Source organism: Microcaecilia unicolor, chromosome 8 (genome assembly GCF_901765095.1).
Source record: "Microcaecilia unicolor chromosome 8, aMicUni1.1, whole genome shotgun sequence".
In the NCBI taxonomy this organism is placed as follows: domain Eukaryota; kingdom Metazoa; phylum Chordata; class Amphibia; order Gymnophiona; family Siphonopidae; genus Microcaecilia; species Microcaecilia unicolor.
This window is the reverse complement of record NC_044038.1, coordinates 89992244-90010259: the sequence shown is the minus strand read 5'-3', so window position 1 is coordinate 90010259 and position 18016 is coordinate 89992244. Positions and strand designations below refer to the sequence as shown.

General features: G+C 47.1%; 1 protein-coding gene across 4 annotated transcripts in view; it reads right to left on the bottom strand.

Moving 5' to 3' along the window:
- Positions 1-2708: 2708 nt before the first annotated feature.
- HAUS5 (HAUS augmin like complex subunit 5) overlaps positions 2709-18016 on the bottom strand; it is a 245600-nt gene continuing 230292 nt past the window's right edge. For 3 of the 4 annotated variants that reach the window (XM_030212334.1, XM_030212333.1, XM_030212336.1), the window contains exons 20-21: positions 15323-15461; positions 2709-4255 (exon numbers count right to left, since the gene is read on the bottom strand). In XM_030212334.1, the coding sequence (XP_030068194.1) occupies positions 15329-15461 (133 nt within the window). In that variant the 3' untranslated portion in view covers positions 2709-4255; positions 15323-15328. Of the gene's footprint in view, positions 4256-14998; positions 15462-18016 lie in introns of those variants that run through there. The other variant, XM_030212335.1, reaches the window with a different exon arrangement.

Sequence of the window (18016 nt, the reverse complement as noted above, 5' to 3'; positions counted from 1 at the left end):
GCTCATCCTCCGTAACCACTGGGAAGGGAATGGCTGTAGACATTTCCCAGACAAATGATGAGAAAGACAGACTCTCAGGGGGAGAAAGCTTTCTCTCTGGCGAAGGAATAGGATCAGAAGGAAGACCACAAGACTCATAAGAGAAATATCTGGGGTCTCTCTCTGCCTCCCACGAGGCCTCACCCTCGGTATCGGACACAAGTTCTCTGACTTCAGTCTGAAGCCAAGCCCGTCTCGACGCTGAGGAACTAAGTCCTCTATGGCGATGCCGAGAAGACTACTCCCTCGCCGCCGGCGACGAAGCTCCCTCCAACGTCAATGGGGAGTCAACTTGGGTGGCAGCGGAGGCTGATGCCGCAAGTGGTACCAGCGTCGCAGTCCTCACCATGAGCGGGGAGCCAGCCGCCACATCTCTCAACGGTACCGACGGCGCAAGCACCGGCGGTGCCGGAACAGATGGTCGCAGCAGCCCTTCCAGAATCCCTGGAAGAATGGCTCGGAGGCGCTCGTCTAGAGTGTCTGTCGAGCAAGGCAGTGGGGCCGGTACAGGTGACGAACTCAGAATCTGCCTGGGGCGAGGAGGCGGTACCGGGCTGTCTGGAGAAGAGTGCATCGACACCTCCTGTATGGAGGGTGAGCGGTCCTCCTGGTGTCGACGCTTCACGGGTGCCGAATCCTTCGGCACCCTGGAGCTCTCGGTACCGTGACGGGAAGGTGACCGATGACGGTGCTTCTTCGCCTTCGCTCGAAGCACGTCACCGGTACCAACGAGGAAGACGTGGAATCCAGACGTCTCCTCAGGGCTGGGTCCGAAAGAGGTCGGTCCCGGGGGGCCTGTACTGCAGGAGCCCTCGAGGCAGGTGGAGACCCTCTCGATGGCTCACTGCTACCAGCATGGGAGGGTCTATGGACAGCCATCACCTGTGCTCCTGACGTGGATGCAGTCTCCGATGCCGACATGGATACCGACGATGACCTCGGTACCGCTGACGCCGTCGACGTACTGGACGGGGCTCCGAACAAAAGGTTCCACTGAGCCAATCTCGCCGCCTGGGTCCTCTTCTTCAGCTGAAGACACAAAGTGCAGGCGTCGGGGCGATGACCAGCCCCCAGACACTGAAGACACGAAACGTGCCTATCAGTGAGCGAGATTGTCTGGCTGCACCACATGCACTTCTTGAAGCCGTTGGCAGGCTTCGAGGACATGGGCAGAAAAATCACGCCGGCAAAGTCAAAATTCGCGATGCCGAAAAAAAGGCAACAAAACTGGGAAAAACCCATACGGGCGGCCAAAATGGCCGCACACGACGACGAAAGGAAACTTATGTGGAACAAAACTAAGGAAATACAGGAAAGTAAAACTTTTTTTTTTTTAAACAAAAAGACGAGCAAACTCGCTCAGAAAACACTCCGAAGAGCAGCGAAAAGCGGTGAAAAATGCTGCGAGGGTCTCCTGAGGCGCAAAACCACCAAAAAACAGCCGTCCTGAGCTGCAGAAAAAAAGAGACTGAGGAGCACGCTCGCGTTACGGGCGGGAAGACGGTCGCGCATGCGCGGTGTGCACGAGGGCTAGCAAACTTTGTTGCTAGGAAGATCTCCGATCCTGGGGCTGCCGTCAGACATCACCCATCAGTGAGAACAAGCAGCCTGCTTGTCCTCGGAGAAGAAGTTGTAACATATGTATCAAAAGGATGGGACAATTAAGGTATTAGACTGGGAGAAGTGTTGGGTTCTGGGTGGCATGTAGGGAATTAGTAGGCAAAACAGGTGGTGATGTGTGTGGTGTGTGGGGTTTAGCTAGAATAGTGTATTTTGTGCAATAGTTAACTTGAAAGAAATCTGGTGTGTTATGAGGAGCCAGTGCTCTGCATGCAAAAGTGGGGTCACATGATAAAATTAGTCCAAAACTCAGCAGTAAAACACTTGATAGGCTGAAGAAAATTTGAAGTACCTCAGTTCTGAAGCTTTGACACCCTGCAGTAGGCTGTTACAGTAGTCTAAGTTTGAGATTACTACAGAGTGAATAAAAATCACAATACAGATTTTGTAAATAGTTTACGCATAGAGTAGATCACCTTCAATTTGAACAAGCAGCAACGGGGCCACTTTAACCACCTTTGAGGCCCTGGGCAAACTTATGTGGATGCTCCCCCCCCCCCCCCCCCCCCCCCCGCCAACACAGTTTCCTTACTCCTCTGCCACCCAAGCCACTTCCTGCTGATCCCTGCACCCCCAGCATAAATGCAAGGAGCGATTGGCTGGGCCATGCTGCCGATGGCTCTGCTCCTCAAACAGGAAGCCCAAGATAGAAGGAGGTGAGACCAGTAGTGGTGTGACCTAGACAACAGCTCCACATCTTTATACCATTTTTTTTTTTTTTGCTGGAACTGATAGGAGCAGGGATAAGGAAGCTCCTGGACCAGGGGAAGGGAAGAGAGGAAAATGCTGGACCAGAGTGAGAGTGAAGGCCAATGAATGAGGAGTTTTTTTGTACTGCATTTGAAATATTAATTTGGGCACAGTGGTGAAGTGACCAAGGCCAGTCTATTGACAACTAATACCGTCACGTGAACCTAAAAATGCATTTCTGCATCATGGATGACATTACACATTTTAAACTCTTATTTTAAGCACTTGAACACATACACATCTATGAAAAGAGTTTTTTTTTTTCCTTTTTATCAATATTTCTAATTACAACCAAGCAACATACTTGTACAGAAAAGCAAGAGTCCCAGCAATGACAAAAATAAATGAAATCAATACTAAAAATAAGAAAATAACATTATACGTTGGGAATTAAACTCAAGTCCACATTATATGATCCAGGATTACTAACAACGGAGAATCTAAAAGAAAAATTAAAAAAAGGAAAAATATGCACCTGACGTGGAACAGGATTCCCAAATAACCAATGTAAAGAGAGCCTAACACGAGGTAGAATTATGCCCCCATGATACGTTTAGATGCTAAAAATGCTGTGAGTTGAGAAGGCTCAAAAAGGATATTTGACTGATTGGTGCTGACCTATACATTTACAGGGATATCGTAAAAAGAAAAAAGCCCCTATCTGAAGCACCCCGGGTTTTAACAACAAAAATTACTGACACAACTTCTGAGTATCTGTAGAAACATCAGGGAAGACTTGAATTCTAAGTCCCAGAAAGATCGTCTCTTTATTTTTAAAGTACATTCTCATTAACCAATTTTTATCAGGCACCAACACCACAGTAGCCACCAAGGTTGACAATGTTGCCAAATCAGTGTCTGAAGATTCCCTAAACCGCTGAAACATCCAATTATTGTGCATTCTGTTGGTTAGCCAGAGATTTAGAAGGTAAATATACTAGCGAAAAAGGTGGAATATTTTTCTCAGCAACTCCCAATATTTCTTATATATCGTTTTAAGCATATCTCACAGAGTAACAGTGAACACCTTAGGAAAATTTAAGAAGCGAAGATTATTAATCTTAATGGAGTTTTCAAACAATTCTGCTTTCCTCTTTAAATTAGACACATCTTTCACAATGTTAGTTTAAAGGTTACTAATATTCTCCAACACTTTTTCTCGTTTCTTAACTTGCTCAGTTAATATTTCTAAACCATTATCAGTTTCCTTTAATTTCTTCAACAAACTTAGCAAATCCTGGTCCATTTTTTGGACTTGAGGACACAAAGCTATACTCAGGTCCACTATTAGGGTCCATAAACTGTCCAAAGTTACTTCAGCGGGTTTTACTAAGAAAAAGGTACATTGTGGAGCCGGTACCTGTGGTTCCATCATTACCAAGGATTGATTCTCAATAATCACTGCCTCATATTCCTCCGAGATAGATGGTAAAATTGCTGTTAACAGCCACCGTACAACCCTGCAAATTCAAGGCTTCTGAAGCACCTACGGGCTGACTCTGTGCCTCTCGTCACTCAGTCTCTACGGGACTTCTCAAACGCAGAGCTAAAGGCTCTGACAACGGGGAGCTGCTTCCTTGCGGCTGCTCGTATCGGGGCTGAGTGAAACCTCTAGTACAAGGAGCAGACTGGAGCCTCCAACTGCTCCAGCAGGCTGCTCACTGACTCTTGGGAACCCAGCTCTCTGCAAAAAGGAGTCAATCACTCGATAACAGAACGAGTACTAGGTCGCTGAGAGGCTCCAGCAGCAGACCATCCCCTTCTCTTCAGCACTGCAAGGGAAAAGATGCAGAGAGATTCCACGCTCGTATGGTGTAAGCAGCAGCCATCTTGGATCAGCGCCAACCTATGGAAACAATTCAGCTGTATTTAAAGAACCCTCAAGAGGCAATGTCAATTTAAACCTGATCAGACACAAAAGTCTGCTATAGAGATAACCAAATCAACACACATCAGATCCTGTAAAATATTCTAAGACCTCATCTGATACTATAACAAACTAAAATTATATTATTTTTGATATATCAGTAAGGCCCAAAACATAATTTGCAAAACACTATGCACAAATCTGTGCAAAAACCATGCAACAGCAGCACTAGTTCCCAAGATTCAAAGAGCAACAATTTTATTCATGAAAAGGCAGCATTTTAACTATTACACCGGGTCCTAAAAGACCAATACATGATCTACTGAGATAATAAAACAAACAGCATGCTAGCACGGGAGTGGGTCACATGTGGCCTGTGAGACCATGGGAAGTATACACAGAAAACAGCCTGCACAAACATTGTTAACCACAGTTTTGTCATCAGTGGAATACGAGACAAAACTTGATTCATAGTGTTAGCAACTATTTGGAAAGACAGAAGCACAGAGTAACAGACCATTCTGGTAACAACTTATGTTCCTATCAGGCATCTTATTGTGTTTTATTGACAGTAAATTATATGGCACAATTTATTCCTGGGGGAATCCTGCGCTACTGCACAATGCAAAATTTGTGCATAATGCTGTTTTTCTGTCTGCTGTAGCAATGCAGTGCTGCAAATGCTTTGTTTCTGACTACTCCTCTCCCTCCCTGCACATTCACCGCTTCAGTGCAGCAAGAGGAGGAGCTGCCCAGCATGCGCCACATGTCATGGGTGGGGGGGGGGGGGGGGGCTAGAGAAAGGTGGATAGTGTGTGCCATGGGTCAGTTTGCTGGAGAAAAGTGGATGGGGGATGTGTGCACCATGGGGATTGGGGCAGAAAAAAGTAAGGTAAAATTATGTATCATACCTGATAATTTTCTTTCCATTAATCATAGCTGATCAATCCATAGACTGGTGGGTTGTGTCCATCTACCAGCAGGTGGAGATAGAGAGCAATCCTTTTGCCTCCCTATAAGTGGTCATGTGCTGCCGGAACCTCCAGTATGTCGATATCAAAGCTCCATCCGCAGGACTCAGCACTTAGAGAATTACACCCACAAAGGGACACACTGCCCAGCTAACCACCGCCGAAACGGGGGAGGGGAATCAACTCAGCTCATCCCCACACAAGTGGGGGAGGGGAATCCGTCCAGCTCATCCCCGCAGAGCGGGGGAGGGACACCACACCCGCCGATGCGGGGGGATCTGGCTTATCCTGCGACCGCAACCGCGGGAGGAGCTGGCTGACCCTAACACCGCCGAAGCGGGAGGGATATAAGGCTGCCCTACTGCCGCATGAAGCGGGAGGGAGCGCCGGCAGAATTTAGATCTCAATCCAGCCCCGTAAAACGGAGGGGAGAGGAATGCAGCAGCTCACTGTAACACTGTAACACAAAATCGTCAACTCCAGAAGAATTCAATCGAAAAAAAAAAGCTGTTCCAGGTTCGCTTCCGCCCACTGGCATAGATTCATGGCCTCCTTGGCTAGAGGGGCGCTATTGGTACCTCCCTGGCGATTGACATAGGCCACAGCCGTGGCATTGTCCGACAGGAAACTCCAAAAGCGCCAACCGAATGGCTCTGAGTTCCAGGAGGTTGATAGGCCACTTTGCCTCTGCAGGAGACTAGAGCCCCTGCACTGTCCTTCCCAAGCAGTGGGCTCCCCAGCCCGTCAAAGAGGCGTCCGTCGTGATGACAACCCACTCCGGGGTCGTAAGAGGCATTCCTGCGGACAGCTTGTCTGGCCTCAGCCACCAGCTCAGCGCCTTGCGCACCGCTGGATCCAAGGGAAGGCGCACAGCATAATCCTCTGACACTGGAGTCCATCGCTGCAGCAGAGAGTGCTGTAGAGGTCTCATATGGGCCCTGGCCCAGGGCACTACTTCCATCGTGGCCGTCATAGAGCCCAACAGCTGCACATAGTCCCAAGCCCGAAGAGGAGAGGCTACTAGGAACTGGTCCACCTGAGCCTGAAGCTTGACAATCCGATTGTCTGGCAGGAACACTCTGCCCACTTGGGTGTCGAAACGAACTCCCAGATACTCCAGGGACTGAGTCGGGCGCAGCTGGCTTTTCTCCCAGTTGATGATCCACCCCAGGGAGCTCAAAAGAGCAATCACCCGGTCTGAAGCTCTGCCGCACTCTGCATAAGAGGGAGTTCGGATCAACCAGTCGTCCAGATAAGGATGGACTTGTACTCCTTCCTTGCATAGGAAGGACGCAATGACCACCATTACTTTGGAGAAGGTCCGCGGAGCAGTAGCCAACCTGAAGGGGAGGGCTCTGAACTGGAAGTGTCGGCCCAGGTCTGCAAAGCGCAGAAAGCGTTGATGAGGAGGCCAGATGGGAATATGCAAGTAAGCTTCCTTGATGTCCAAGGATGCCAGGAACTCCCCCTGCCTTCACTGCCGCTATAACAGAGCGGAGAGTCTCCATCCGGAAGTGCCGAACTTTCAAGGCCCGATTGACCCCTTTGAGGTTGAGGATAGGCCGTACAGAACCTCCATTCTTTGGTACCACAAAGTAAATGGAGTAACGTCCCTTGCCAAGCTGATCTTCTGGCACAGGAACGACCGCACCCAGGCGGATCAGATTGTCCAAAGTCTGCTGCACTGCCACAGCTTTGACCGGAGACTTGCAGGGAGAGTGCACAAACCCGTCTCTTAAGGGTCGGCAGAACTCTAGCTTGTAGCCGTCTCTGATGACTTCCAGCACCCAAGCGTCTGAAGTTACCCTGGTCCACTCGCCCAGGAACGAGGATAGGCGTCCTCCAATCTGCTCCGAGCCATGGACCAGGGCCCAGTCATTGGGTACGAGACCCTGGAGGAGGACTGGAGGACGCACCTCCGGGACGGCGGTCTCTGTGAAAGAAATGCTGCTTGGGGGAGAAGTTCCTTTTGAAGGAAGAGGGGGCAGAGGAGCCAGACTTGCCCAGGCGATACCGACGGGCTTCCTGAAACCGTCCTTTGGAGGGACCGGGGCGGGCACCACTGGCCCGAGCCCTGACCTCCGGTAACCGCTTGCCCTTAGACGTGCCGAGATCGGTCACAATCTTGTCCAGCTCGACCCCAAAGAGCAGCTTGCCTTTAAAAGGCAACTTAGCCAGGCGAGACTTAGAGGCGTGGTCAGCAGACCAATGCTTCAGCCAAAGCCAGCGCCGTGCAGAGACTGTCTGAGCCATACCTTTAGCTGAGGCTCTCAAGACATCATACAGCAAGTCTGCCAAGTAGGCCAAGCCTGATTCCAGGGCTGGCCAATCAGCCCTCAAGGAAGGATCCGAGGGGGAAGTCCGCTGCACAATCGTCAGGTATGCCCTGGCCACATAGGAGCCGCAAACTGAGGCCTGCAAACATAAAGCAGCCGCCTCGAAGGACGACTTTAAAGCCGCCTCCAATCTTCTGTCTTGGGCATCCTTTAGGGCCATGCCACCTTCCACCGGCAACGTCATTTTCTTAGTCACCGCAGTGATTAAAGAATCCACGGTAGGCCAAAGAAAGGCCTCCCGTTCACCTTCAGGGAGAGGATAGAGGCGGGACATAGCCCTAGCCACTTTAAGGCTCGCTTCTGGGAAATCCCATTGAGCCGAAATCAAGGTGTGCATGGCTTCATGCACGTGGAAGGATCTAGGCGGGCGCTTCGTCCCCAGCATAATGGCAGAGCCAGCAGAGGCTGAGGGAGAGACGTCCTCCGGATAGGAAATCTTCAAAATGCTCATGGCCTGCACTAACAGGTTGGGCAAATCCTCTGAGCGAAAAATTCGCACTGCAGAGGGGTCATCCGCTCCATCTGAGCAGGAATCCGTCTCCTCCAAGGAATCCCCAAAGGACCATTGGGAGAACTCAGATACGCTGCCCTCATCTACATCAGAGGAGAGAGAGTCCTCTAGGGCCTGGAAATCCACCCGAGGGCGTTTGCTTCCGGACGCCTCAACCCCTTTATCAGACAGGGGAGCAGGGGCAGCGTTTTGCATAAGAAAAGCCTGATGCAGCAGCAAAATGAACTCAGGGGAGAAACCTCCCAGACTGTGCACTTCTGCAGCCTGGGCCACGGCCCTAGACGCACCTTCAACCGGCGCTTGCAAGAGCGGGGGAGAACATGCTGCGCATCCAAAATGGCGTCCGGCGCGAAAACTCCGAGAAGGAGCCGCGCGGGAAGAACGGCGCTTAACTTTTGCCGCTTTCTTGCCGTCGCCCGAATCAAGGGCGACCATAGCATTAACATCTCCCACCTCGAGGGCGGCCCAAGAAGAAGCCGTCTGAGCAGAGTGGCCGGCCAAAATGGAGGGGGTGAGCAGCGGGGGATGGGCGCTTATGGCGGGAAAAACCGCCGCACCAGAGGAAGAACCGGGACACTGACCATACTCTAAACTGACGCTGAAAAAAGGCGATTCAGGCTTTGAAACCCCCGCATCCCCGATAGACGCGCCCACGCGGTCCAGGGAGCGATTCTTCGCGCCCTCGCCCTCCGACACCATACGCCACGTGGAGACCGATCGGGGAATCCCCTGCCCGCTACAAAAGGTAAAAATTACCTGCTTCTCGCTCCGAGCTGTAACGAACTGGTGTCCCAGTGAGCAGCTGCAATAAACGCTGATATAAACGTTGAAATAAACGCCCTTAAAGGACGTTCAAAAATTTTTTTTTTTTTTTTTAATGGAGCCAACGGGAGGGGGGAGAAAAGGAGGGACCTGGCGCCACCAGGTTTGCACTTGCTCAAGAAGAGCCCTCAACCCCAGGTACTCAACAAAACCTAAGAATTAGGCTTGGAGACCTAGCCAGAGCTGCTGCTGTGTGTGACCACCACCTGCTGAGATAGAGAACATACTGAGGAGTTTCCAGCAGCACATGACCACATATAGGGAGGCAAAAGGATTGCTCTCTATCTCCACCTGCTGGTAGATGGACACAACCCACCAGTCTATGGATTAATTAGCATGATGATATGGAAGGTAGGGGTTTGGGAGAGGGGGAAGATACCTTTGGGCTGAACAGAACAGAGGTTTTGCTGGGATTAGGGGGAGAGTGAACTCAGGAAGGCAAAGTGTTGCTACAGAGAGGTGAACAAAAAGGCGGTGGAGGAGGGGGAGAAAAATTGGAGGTATTCACCTTGGAGAAGGGTAGAGAAAGCCTGGAACCAAACTCAACAGGGGAAGAGATACAAGTTAAGAGAGAAATAATGGAACCCGAGGAGGGAAACTTTGGTAGTGGTGGGGGTATTTTATGCCTGGGGGGGAGAAGCCAACTGATATAATGGGAGAATTCTGCCCAAGAAAATTACAAAAAAACATGTGCAGAATTTTCAAATTCTTTTGTGCAGAATTCCCCCAAGAGTAATTTTATGTGTGCAGTCCAGTAAGGATAGTGCCAACATTCTTGCAGCCCTCTGTGTTAAAAGGTTGCCCAGTCCTATGCTAGCAGAATTCCACACCTTGGTAACATGCACAAAATACAGACAGACCTTCAACCAATATGAAACAACAGCCCACAGATCAGTAAGAGAGAGTTGAAGGCAAAACACTGAACTGGAACTTCAGGAAGTCAGACCCTAAGTGTATAGTAATACATTAACTTCCATCTCAAGTTTGTTTGGAACTATCAAATTCAACATTCAGGAACACATTAAAAGCTCTGCTATTTCAAAAAGCCTTTTACATACATAGTAGATGACGGCAGAAAAAGATCTGCACGGTCCATCCAGTCTGCCCAACAAGACAACTCATATGTGCTACTTTTTGTGTATACCCTACTTTGATTTGTACCTGTGTTTTTCAGGGCACAGACCGTATAAGTCTGCCCAGTTTTGTGATTACTTACTTCCTGTGAGTATGACGTCCTGAACGGAATGGGCCAATGTTTTGTTGTCCTGTTTCTTTTCTGCATGCCTCGTGAAATGGTTTTATCATTGTATGCTTGAACTGCATGGTGTTATGTCTTGTGGTAATTGTGATAAAGACTGTCTTATATGACTGAAGGGCCCTTTTACAAAGGCATGACAAAAAGTGGCCTGCAGTAGTGTGGGCGCATGTATTGGACGCGTGCTGACCCAAATTGCAAGCCTCCAGTACATATGAAGGACCAATTACAAGTCTCCAGCACATATGCAGCACCTATGATTGGTCCAGGGTAGAGGAGAAGTGAAGGCTCACCACAGGCCTATAAAAGTACCTGAAGAGAAAGAAACTCTGAAAAATAGCCCTGCTGACAAGAGAGTTTCATATCCTTGCCACTGCCATTTTTCCTGTGGGAGGTGTACTCTCCCCGCCCCCCGGTAAGAACTAATTATGCACAGCTAAGAATCTCTCTTTCATTCATTCTTTCTTCTTTTCTTTCTCTCTGTTCTGTGACCCTTATATGACAGTGAGGAATAAACTTTCCTTCCTACTGGTAGACTTTGTCCTGTAAAACTACTAATGCCAAGAGCCAATAGTATTTCTTGTGCTGTTGCGGTGAGTAATAAAGATACATTTCTTTCTAACAGTCAACTTTTTTTTTACTTCTAAGAATAGCACCAAACGCAGCCAGTACACTCCACATCTGTAAAAAATGGGGTTTTTTGGGGGGCTGGGAAATGGATGTGTGACAAAAGTAAAACCAGCGTGTCTTTTACGGCCTGAGCCCTTAATGCCACCTACTGACTTAGCAGTAAAGGCTCACGCATTACCTGTGTGGTAATCGTCCAGCGCACGCCAATTGCTGATTACTGCCAAGCACACATGCTTTCCAGGCAGTAATGCCAATTAAGCCCTTACGCGCCTTTGTAAAAGGGCCCTTGAATGTTTTTCTTTTATATAAAGAAGTTCCTTTCCTAGATATGATTTTAATTTATTCACCACTCTGTAATGCTTGCAAGAAGCGTGATGTATCAAACTTTAATTAAACCATAAACCATATAGTAATACTAGAGAAATAGAACTGAAATGCAAGATATCAAAGATGTGCATTTCCAAAAGCTGACATATTCCAATTGGTAAATATAAAATACTTTTTTCTACCTTTGTTTGCACATTTTACTTTTCCATTCACTTTGGTCCCAGTGTCCCTTTTCTGCTTTCTTGTTTCCTGTTTTTGCAGGGTCTCCTGTCCATTTGGTATTTCTTCTCTCTCTCCATGTCCACCATCCATCTTCACTCTACATCCCTTTTCATCCTGTCCAGCACCTCCCCTTCTGTATCCCCATCCCTATCCGCTCCTTCCTTCCTTCTGTATCCCCATTCCTATCCTCTCCCCATGTTCAGCATCTGCCCTCTCGGTGTCCATATTTGACCTATTTTCCTGCTTTGCCCCTCTGGAATCTCTTGTCTAGTTATCTCCCCTCTGCTTCCCTGTCACTAGCCTCCCCACATGTTCACCATCTGCACTCACACTGTCATCTCTCCATTTTCCAGCATGGCCTCTTAGTGTCACTATCACCCCCCGCCCCCATCTCCATTTTCAACATTCCTTCTGTGTCCCTATCCCCCCTCTTCCCTTTTTACAGCATTATTCCTCTATGTCCCTATTTTCCCCCCTTTTTCAGTATTACTCTTATTGCCTCCCTATTCTTCTGCCCCCTATCTGCCCAGCACCTCTTTTCTCTGTCCTTATCCCCATATTCAGCTTCTCCTCTTGCTTCTCTACTTCCCGCACCCTGGAGCCAACATCAGTCCCCCTCTTTCACTCTGTTCCCTCACTCTCTCCCACCTCTCCCCTGGTCCTCCAAACTTCAATGTGGCTGGCAGTGGTAGCGATTAGGACAGGCTACAGTGTTGGGGTCCTTCTACTGTAATGTCTTGCCTACTCTGATTCAGCTTCCTGTTTCTGTGCAGGTGGGACACAGCAGTGGAAGGGTCTTGACACCAGCAGCCTGTTCAAATTGCTGCCGCTGCCAGCCATGTTAAAGAAGAATAGAGGACTGCTGGATAGGAGAAAGGAAGCAATGAAAGACTCATAGGGGGAGGGGAGGAGAGAAAAGCAACAGACCAAACTCTGGGCTACATTTAACAATGGACAACTGTGTGACTGGAACTGGGTCAGCTGCCTCTATTGCCTATTGCTAAAAGCAGCCCTGCATCCACTACCCGATCATTCTCTGAAAAACACATATGCCTCCTGTAGAGGAACATCTTCCCAGTCCAATCTCTGTTGCTTGGGTATGCTGCAACACCCCCTTCTCCGAGAAGCCCCCTACGTCAAGAGCGCCTGAGCTGTACCTTTCTATATACAAAATGCCCTGTGTACATGGTCAGAATGAAATCAAGAGGAAACCCTACCTCCATGGCTTCACACTCCTCACCCATGAGCACTTGACCCTCCAGACACAGGACAGCTTCCAGCCACAGCAGCTATTCCAGGGCAGAATCCAAGATACAGTGGCTCCCGTCAGAGTCTGAGCCACGTCTGCCATGTCATTGGCATGCTTCACACCCATAGCTTCTGAATCCCCATGGTTCTCCGTTCTGAGCAGGGCACCCAAGTTGGCAGATATCACCAATCTGGCCCCTTTGAACACACCACAGAACTTACACTCTTAACATCTCAGTGGCTACATACGTTACAGTTTTGGGGCCTATCAGAGCTCATGAAGTACTGCCCAAACTCTGCCTCATTCATTCTGCTTCGGGTGCCATGCTGAAGTGCAAAAGATACAACTTCAGCCACAGCTGAACTGTGTATATGTGTCATGGGTGGGGGTGGGGCTACAGAAAGGTGGATAGTGTGTGTCATGCGTCAAAGGGCTGGAGAAAGGTGGATGGCCTATCAGAGCACTGCAAGGCCACTGGTGTTTTTATTATTATTACTATTTTTTTTTTAACTTCTGCTGATTAGTAATGGCACTCAAGGCTTTCTGTGCAAAGTGAGGGAGCCAAGGTATTCAGAGTTTCTTCACTTTTCCCTCTCCCCCCAAAACCCAGGGGTGAGAACAGACCAGGAGGGACACACCACACAGGAGTAACACCTCCGGGACAGAAGGCACCCTGTGGATCTCAGCCTCTATCAGCTAAGGAGCAGAACCCAGCAGAACACCCAGAAGGAGAGAAATGTAGAAAGAAACCTGTTTCTTCATTCTGCAAAAGTAATTAAAAGAGTAATGCAGAGAAGGAAACAAGACTCCCTGTATCCTCCCCCCCCCCCCCCCCCCCCCCCCCCCGCTTCAACTACCAGAGACGCCGGAGCCATGCGGCCTAAAACCTAATGCCAGTGTTAAAGTTGATTAGTACCAGACTAGCGCTGCTGCTGTATGCTCTAATGGTTTCAATACAAAGCTGAAACCATTAGTGCAGACTAAATTTAAATACAGTTATTAAGAGCCCTGCTGGAATTTTCCCCCAACCCCAGAAAGACACTCAGGTGCGTTTAGCGCCGGAAACTTAACGCCAGGTCCTGGGCAACATTAGAAGGGTTGGCTGAGAGAAGAGCTGTATAAGGTGACCACTTCTCTCCCACCAACCCAAGCACCCAGATGGGTTTCCCCAACATTGCCACTGCTCCCCTCCCAACGAGCATCAGCCTGTTTCCCCCACCAAACTAACAAAAAGCCCCGGAGGTCTAGTGGAATCCTTGGCCAGGCACTCCCTCCCCGATGTCATTCCTGGTGGTCCAGGCCCCCCCCACCAGCCTTCAAAATGGCACCACCCTGCCTGGTACATCCTGGGATGCACTGGGCAGGGCCTAATTACCATTTTGAAGATATAGAGGGCTCTTGGGGGGGGGGGGGGGGGGGCGCACTGCTATGCCACCAGGGATGACTTTAGGAGGGGGGTCAGAGCCTGGCCAGGCATCTCACTGGACCACCAGGGCTATTTCTAAGTTTGGGAGTGGTTTGGGGGAGTGCTGAAGGGCCCTCTGGATCACTAGAATTTTTTGTGAGGGGGCCAGGAGAGGTTCATTGGACCACAATTTGACACAAAAATAAACAACATTTAACCACAATTATAAAAAGGCTACATTAGAGGTCAAATGATCTATTTTATCATATCCAGAGGTCAAAGATTATTTAATATATAAATCTTAACCAATATAAATTTTAACTCTGCATTAATTTGCACGCTCATTACTCTAAGCATGCCACAGCAATTTTCCTGTAATAGGTTTGCTGTAGAATTTCATTTTATTCTACAGCGAACCTTTGAGCATCGGCCCTAAGAAATATACTGTCTGGGGAGCTGCACAGACTTGTTACAGACTCACTCAGAGTTCAGTTGCCATCTGCTGGAAGGTGTGCATAACCCAGTCTGGAGGGATGCTAAGGCAAGTTTAATTTCTTACATTCTACCTGCCGGCCAGAGTGCTATTGAAGTGGTGTGCATTCCAGTACAGTTAGAAAGTAACTGAGATATCTCTTGGAGGACTGATTCTTTGAAAATACTCACCTAGGGGTCATTTCACTAAGCCACAGTAGCATTTTTAGGTTGTAGTAGAAATCAGCTGGCGGTAATCGTTGAGATGCCCATAGGAATATAATGGGTGTCTCAGCGATTACTGCCAGCTGAAATCTAGCGCAAGCTAAAACGCTACCGTGGCTTAGTAAAAGAACCCCCTCCCCGATGTTTTTGATTTTCAAACTCATCAGATATTCACATTTTCTTCCTGCACACCAAATTTGGTCATTTTTTATCCCTTATTTTGGAGCGTTATTGTGCTTACAGATGGACATCAAATTCTTTCCAACCTTTAAATATTGGAAAATTAAGATGTTTTTCATTGTAGTTCTTAGGATTACACTTTAGCATACATATTTGGCTCTAAAGCTGCTTGACTGCACAGCAGAAGTTGCAAGACGCACTGTGAAGTTATGGGGGAATCTCAAGACTTGTGAATGCAGGTAGTTTAATAGATATTTTCCCTTAATTAAACAAACTAGTGGAAAAAAAAATCATGATCTAATCCCTTGTAGTTTCTAAGGACTGTATACACACAGTACCCTTTTAACACTCAGTCTGACTCATGGTATGGCTTATAATGGTCATGTGATAAGGCGCAGTGGCACAGTGATCACTTCTCATCCTACAGTTGTAGCAGATATACCAGAGATCATGATGCCCAGCTGCTGTGCTGCTGCTGCTGCAGGGTTCGGAGAGCCAGGGTCCACCGCTCCAACCACTGACACAGACTCAGCCCATGACGTGTCTCCCAGGACAGGGCAAACTGGCCTGGCTGGTCCCACCTATGAAAAGAGAAGAGAAGCCATGTATTGATAGTGTTCCTAAATGCCTAACTGCTGAGGTATTAGTATGGGATAAATACTGTGACATGGGAAAATGATAAGGGGGAAGTAAAGTAAGCAACCAGGTCTGAGCAACTGTGATTTTTTTTATAGCTTTTAAAAAAACCAAGGGATAAACTCTGGAGGGCTGTTAATGATTGGTGAATTAAATGTCCATTTAGATGAGTTAGATGGAGTGGCCTAGTGGTTAGAGCAACGGTCTTGAAATCCAGAGGTGGCCGGTTCAAATCCCATTGCTGCTCCTTGTGATCTTAGGCAAGTCACTTAACCCTCCCATTGCCTCAGGTACAAACTTAGATTGTGAGCCCTCCTGGGACAGAGAAATATCCAGTGTACCTGAATGCAACTCACCTTGAGCTACTACTGAAAAAGGTGTGAGCAAAATCCAAATAAATAACGTTGTACTGGATTTCTTATCCTGTTTAGTGTTAAGATAAGAATTACCTCTTAAAAAAAAAAAAAAAAAAAAACTACCAATTGAGGCATCAATTTGATTTTAAGGCCTGGGGATCTAAGTAGTATACATGGAGGTAAAGGATAAGGGCTGGGATCAGGTAGTGTGGTCAGATTTTTTTGTTACAGTTTACAATTTATTGGCAGGAAATTTCTGTTAAAAAGAAAGAAAGCTACTTGAAGTGTAAAGTAAGGAGAAGGATTGAGCCTGCATCTTTCTGGTTGTTGCTAGATGAGAAATTGGAAGTTTTGGCACATTTCATTTCTATTGATCAATGGAATGTTATTATGGAAGAAGTGTTGGATACATTGGCCCCTAAGAGGAGGAAGAGTAATAGAGAGAAGTAGTAGTTCACCCTGGTATAGAGGGGCATTTTCGATATGATGTCTAAGTTGGACTTTGAGCGTTTTGCGCTAAACATCCCAAATCCGAATAGGAAATATTGCCATTTTTGAAACAGCAAAACGTCTTTTTTTATTTATTATTTTTTTAAAGTACCACATGTAACATGTTTTTCTGCTCTGTGCATTTATCTTTTCGGTCCATTTTTGAAAGAAAAAAAAAAAAAGGACAAGTGAAAAACAGAGAAAATAAAGCCACTGGGATCAAGCATATAATCTTGTACAGAAAAGTAACATATGCCTAAACAACCAAAATTAAAATTTTCCATTAATAAAAAGTAGGTAAGGCACATTAATTGCTCAAGTCCACAATAATAAGGATCCAAAACTTAAATAGGAGGATATAAGAACAAAACAGGAAAAAAAAAAAGAAAAGGAAAAAGGGCCTGACTATTCTAAGATTTAATATACTATTTTAAATAGTTAACAATACTAATACATCCCTTAATAACTAGGAAGGCACTGCAACCTGTCTAGTAGCCAAAAAGGCAGCAAGTTGAACAGGCTCAAAAAATACATACTTGCAATTTTGAAAATGGACTATACACTTAACAAGGATATTTAAGAAAAAAAAAGTTGCTCCTAACTGAAATCACACCTGGCTTTAACAAAATAAACTATTTCCTGCATCTCTGAATGTCTTGAGACACATTTGGCAATACCATGAAACAGTTCTTTCCTATGCCTGAAGAATAAATTTAACAACCACTGTTTATCCAGAGATAAAGCAATAAGAGCAGAACTAAATCAAAGGTTCAACGTCAGATGTGTCTAAAATAGCAGAGACATCCAAAGGAGCATCCATATGATGTGGACCTTCTAATTTCTTTTCAGAGGTTTTAGGCAAGGGTACATAACAAATGTGAGTAAAAGGTGGTATCTTGTCCTCTGCCACTTGCAGAACTTCCTTTAAATATATTTCTTCAACATTTCTCTAGGAGCCATCAAAGTTTAACAAGGAAAATTCAAGAAACTTTTAGCAAAATTCTCTAAAGCTTCACTTTTCCCCCTCAATTTTGTAATATCGGAAAGTTGCTTGAGTTGCCTTCAAGTCCTTAATCTCCATTTCAGCTTCAGCTACTCTTAGCAATATCCCTTTGTACAACCGAGTCCTTATCAATTTGTCATTCCAATTTCATCACTCTCCTGCACAGAAATATTTTGCAACATTATCATTTTACTCAAGTCCACTAAAGTCTTCTAAATACATTCCATGTTGATTTCAGTGGGAATAACAGTTTAAAAAGCAGGCATGTCCAATTTCATTTCTAGGGTCAGATTCTAGAGAGCACTCACCCAACAAATCCTGAGGAGACTATGCCTCCCCAGGCAGCTGAACCAAGCCATCCGAAGGTCGCTCCAAGTCTCCAGGAAGATGAAAAATCCCCTCATTCTGAGCATCATAGTCACTACTTCCAGCATAGCATGCCTGTATCTGCCGCTCCAGCGAGACGACAAACGGCGACTGAGAGGGAGGCACTCTAGCATCCGGGCAGAAGGTTACATTCGGCCCAAGGAGAGAACTCGATCCTCCACTCATTGAGACTCTCTATGTGAGATCCCAGTGTTCTTCTGTGTCGTCTGAGACCCGAGTTTTAAAAGATATTTTTCAATAGCATCAGATGTGGAGGAGTTACTCT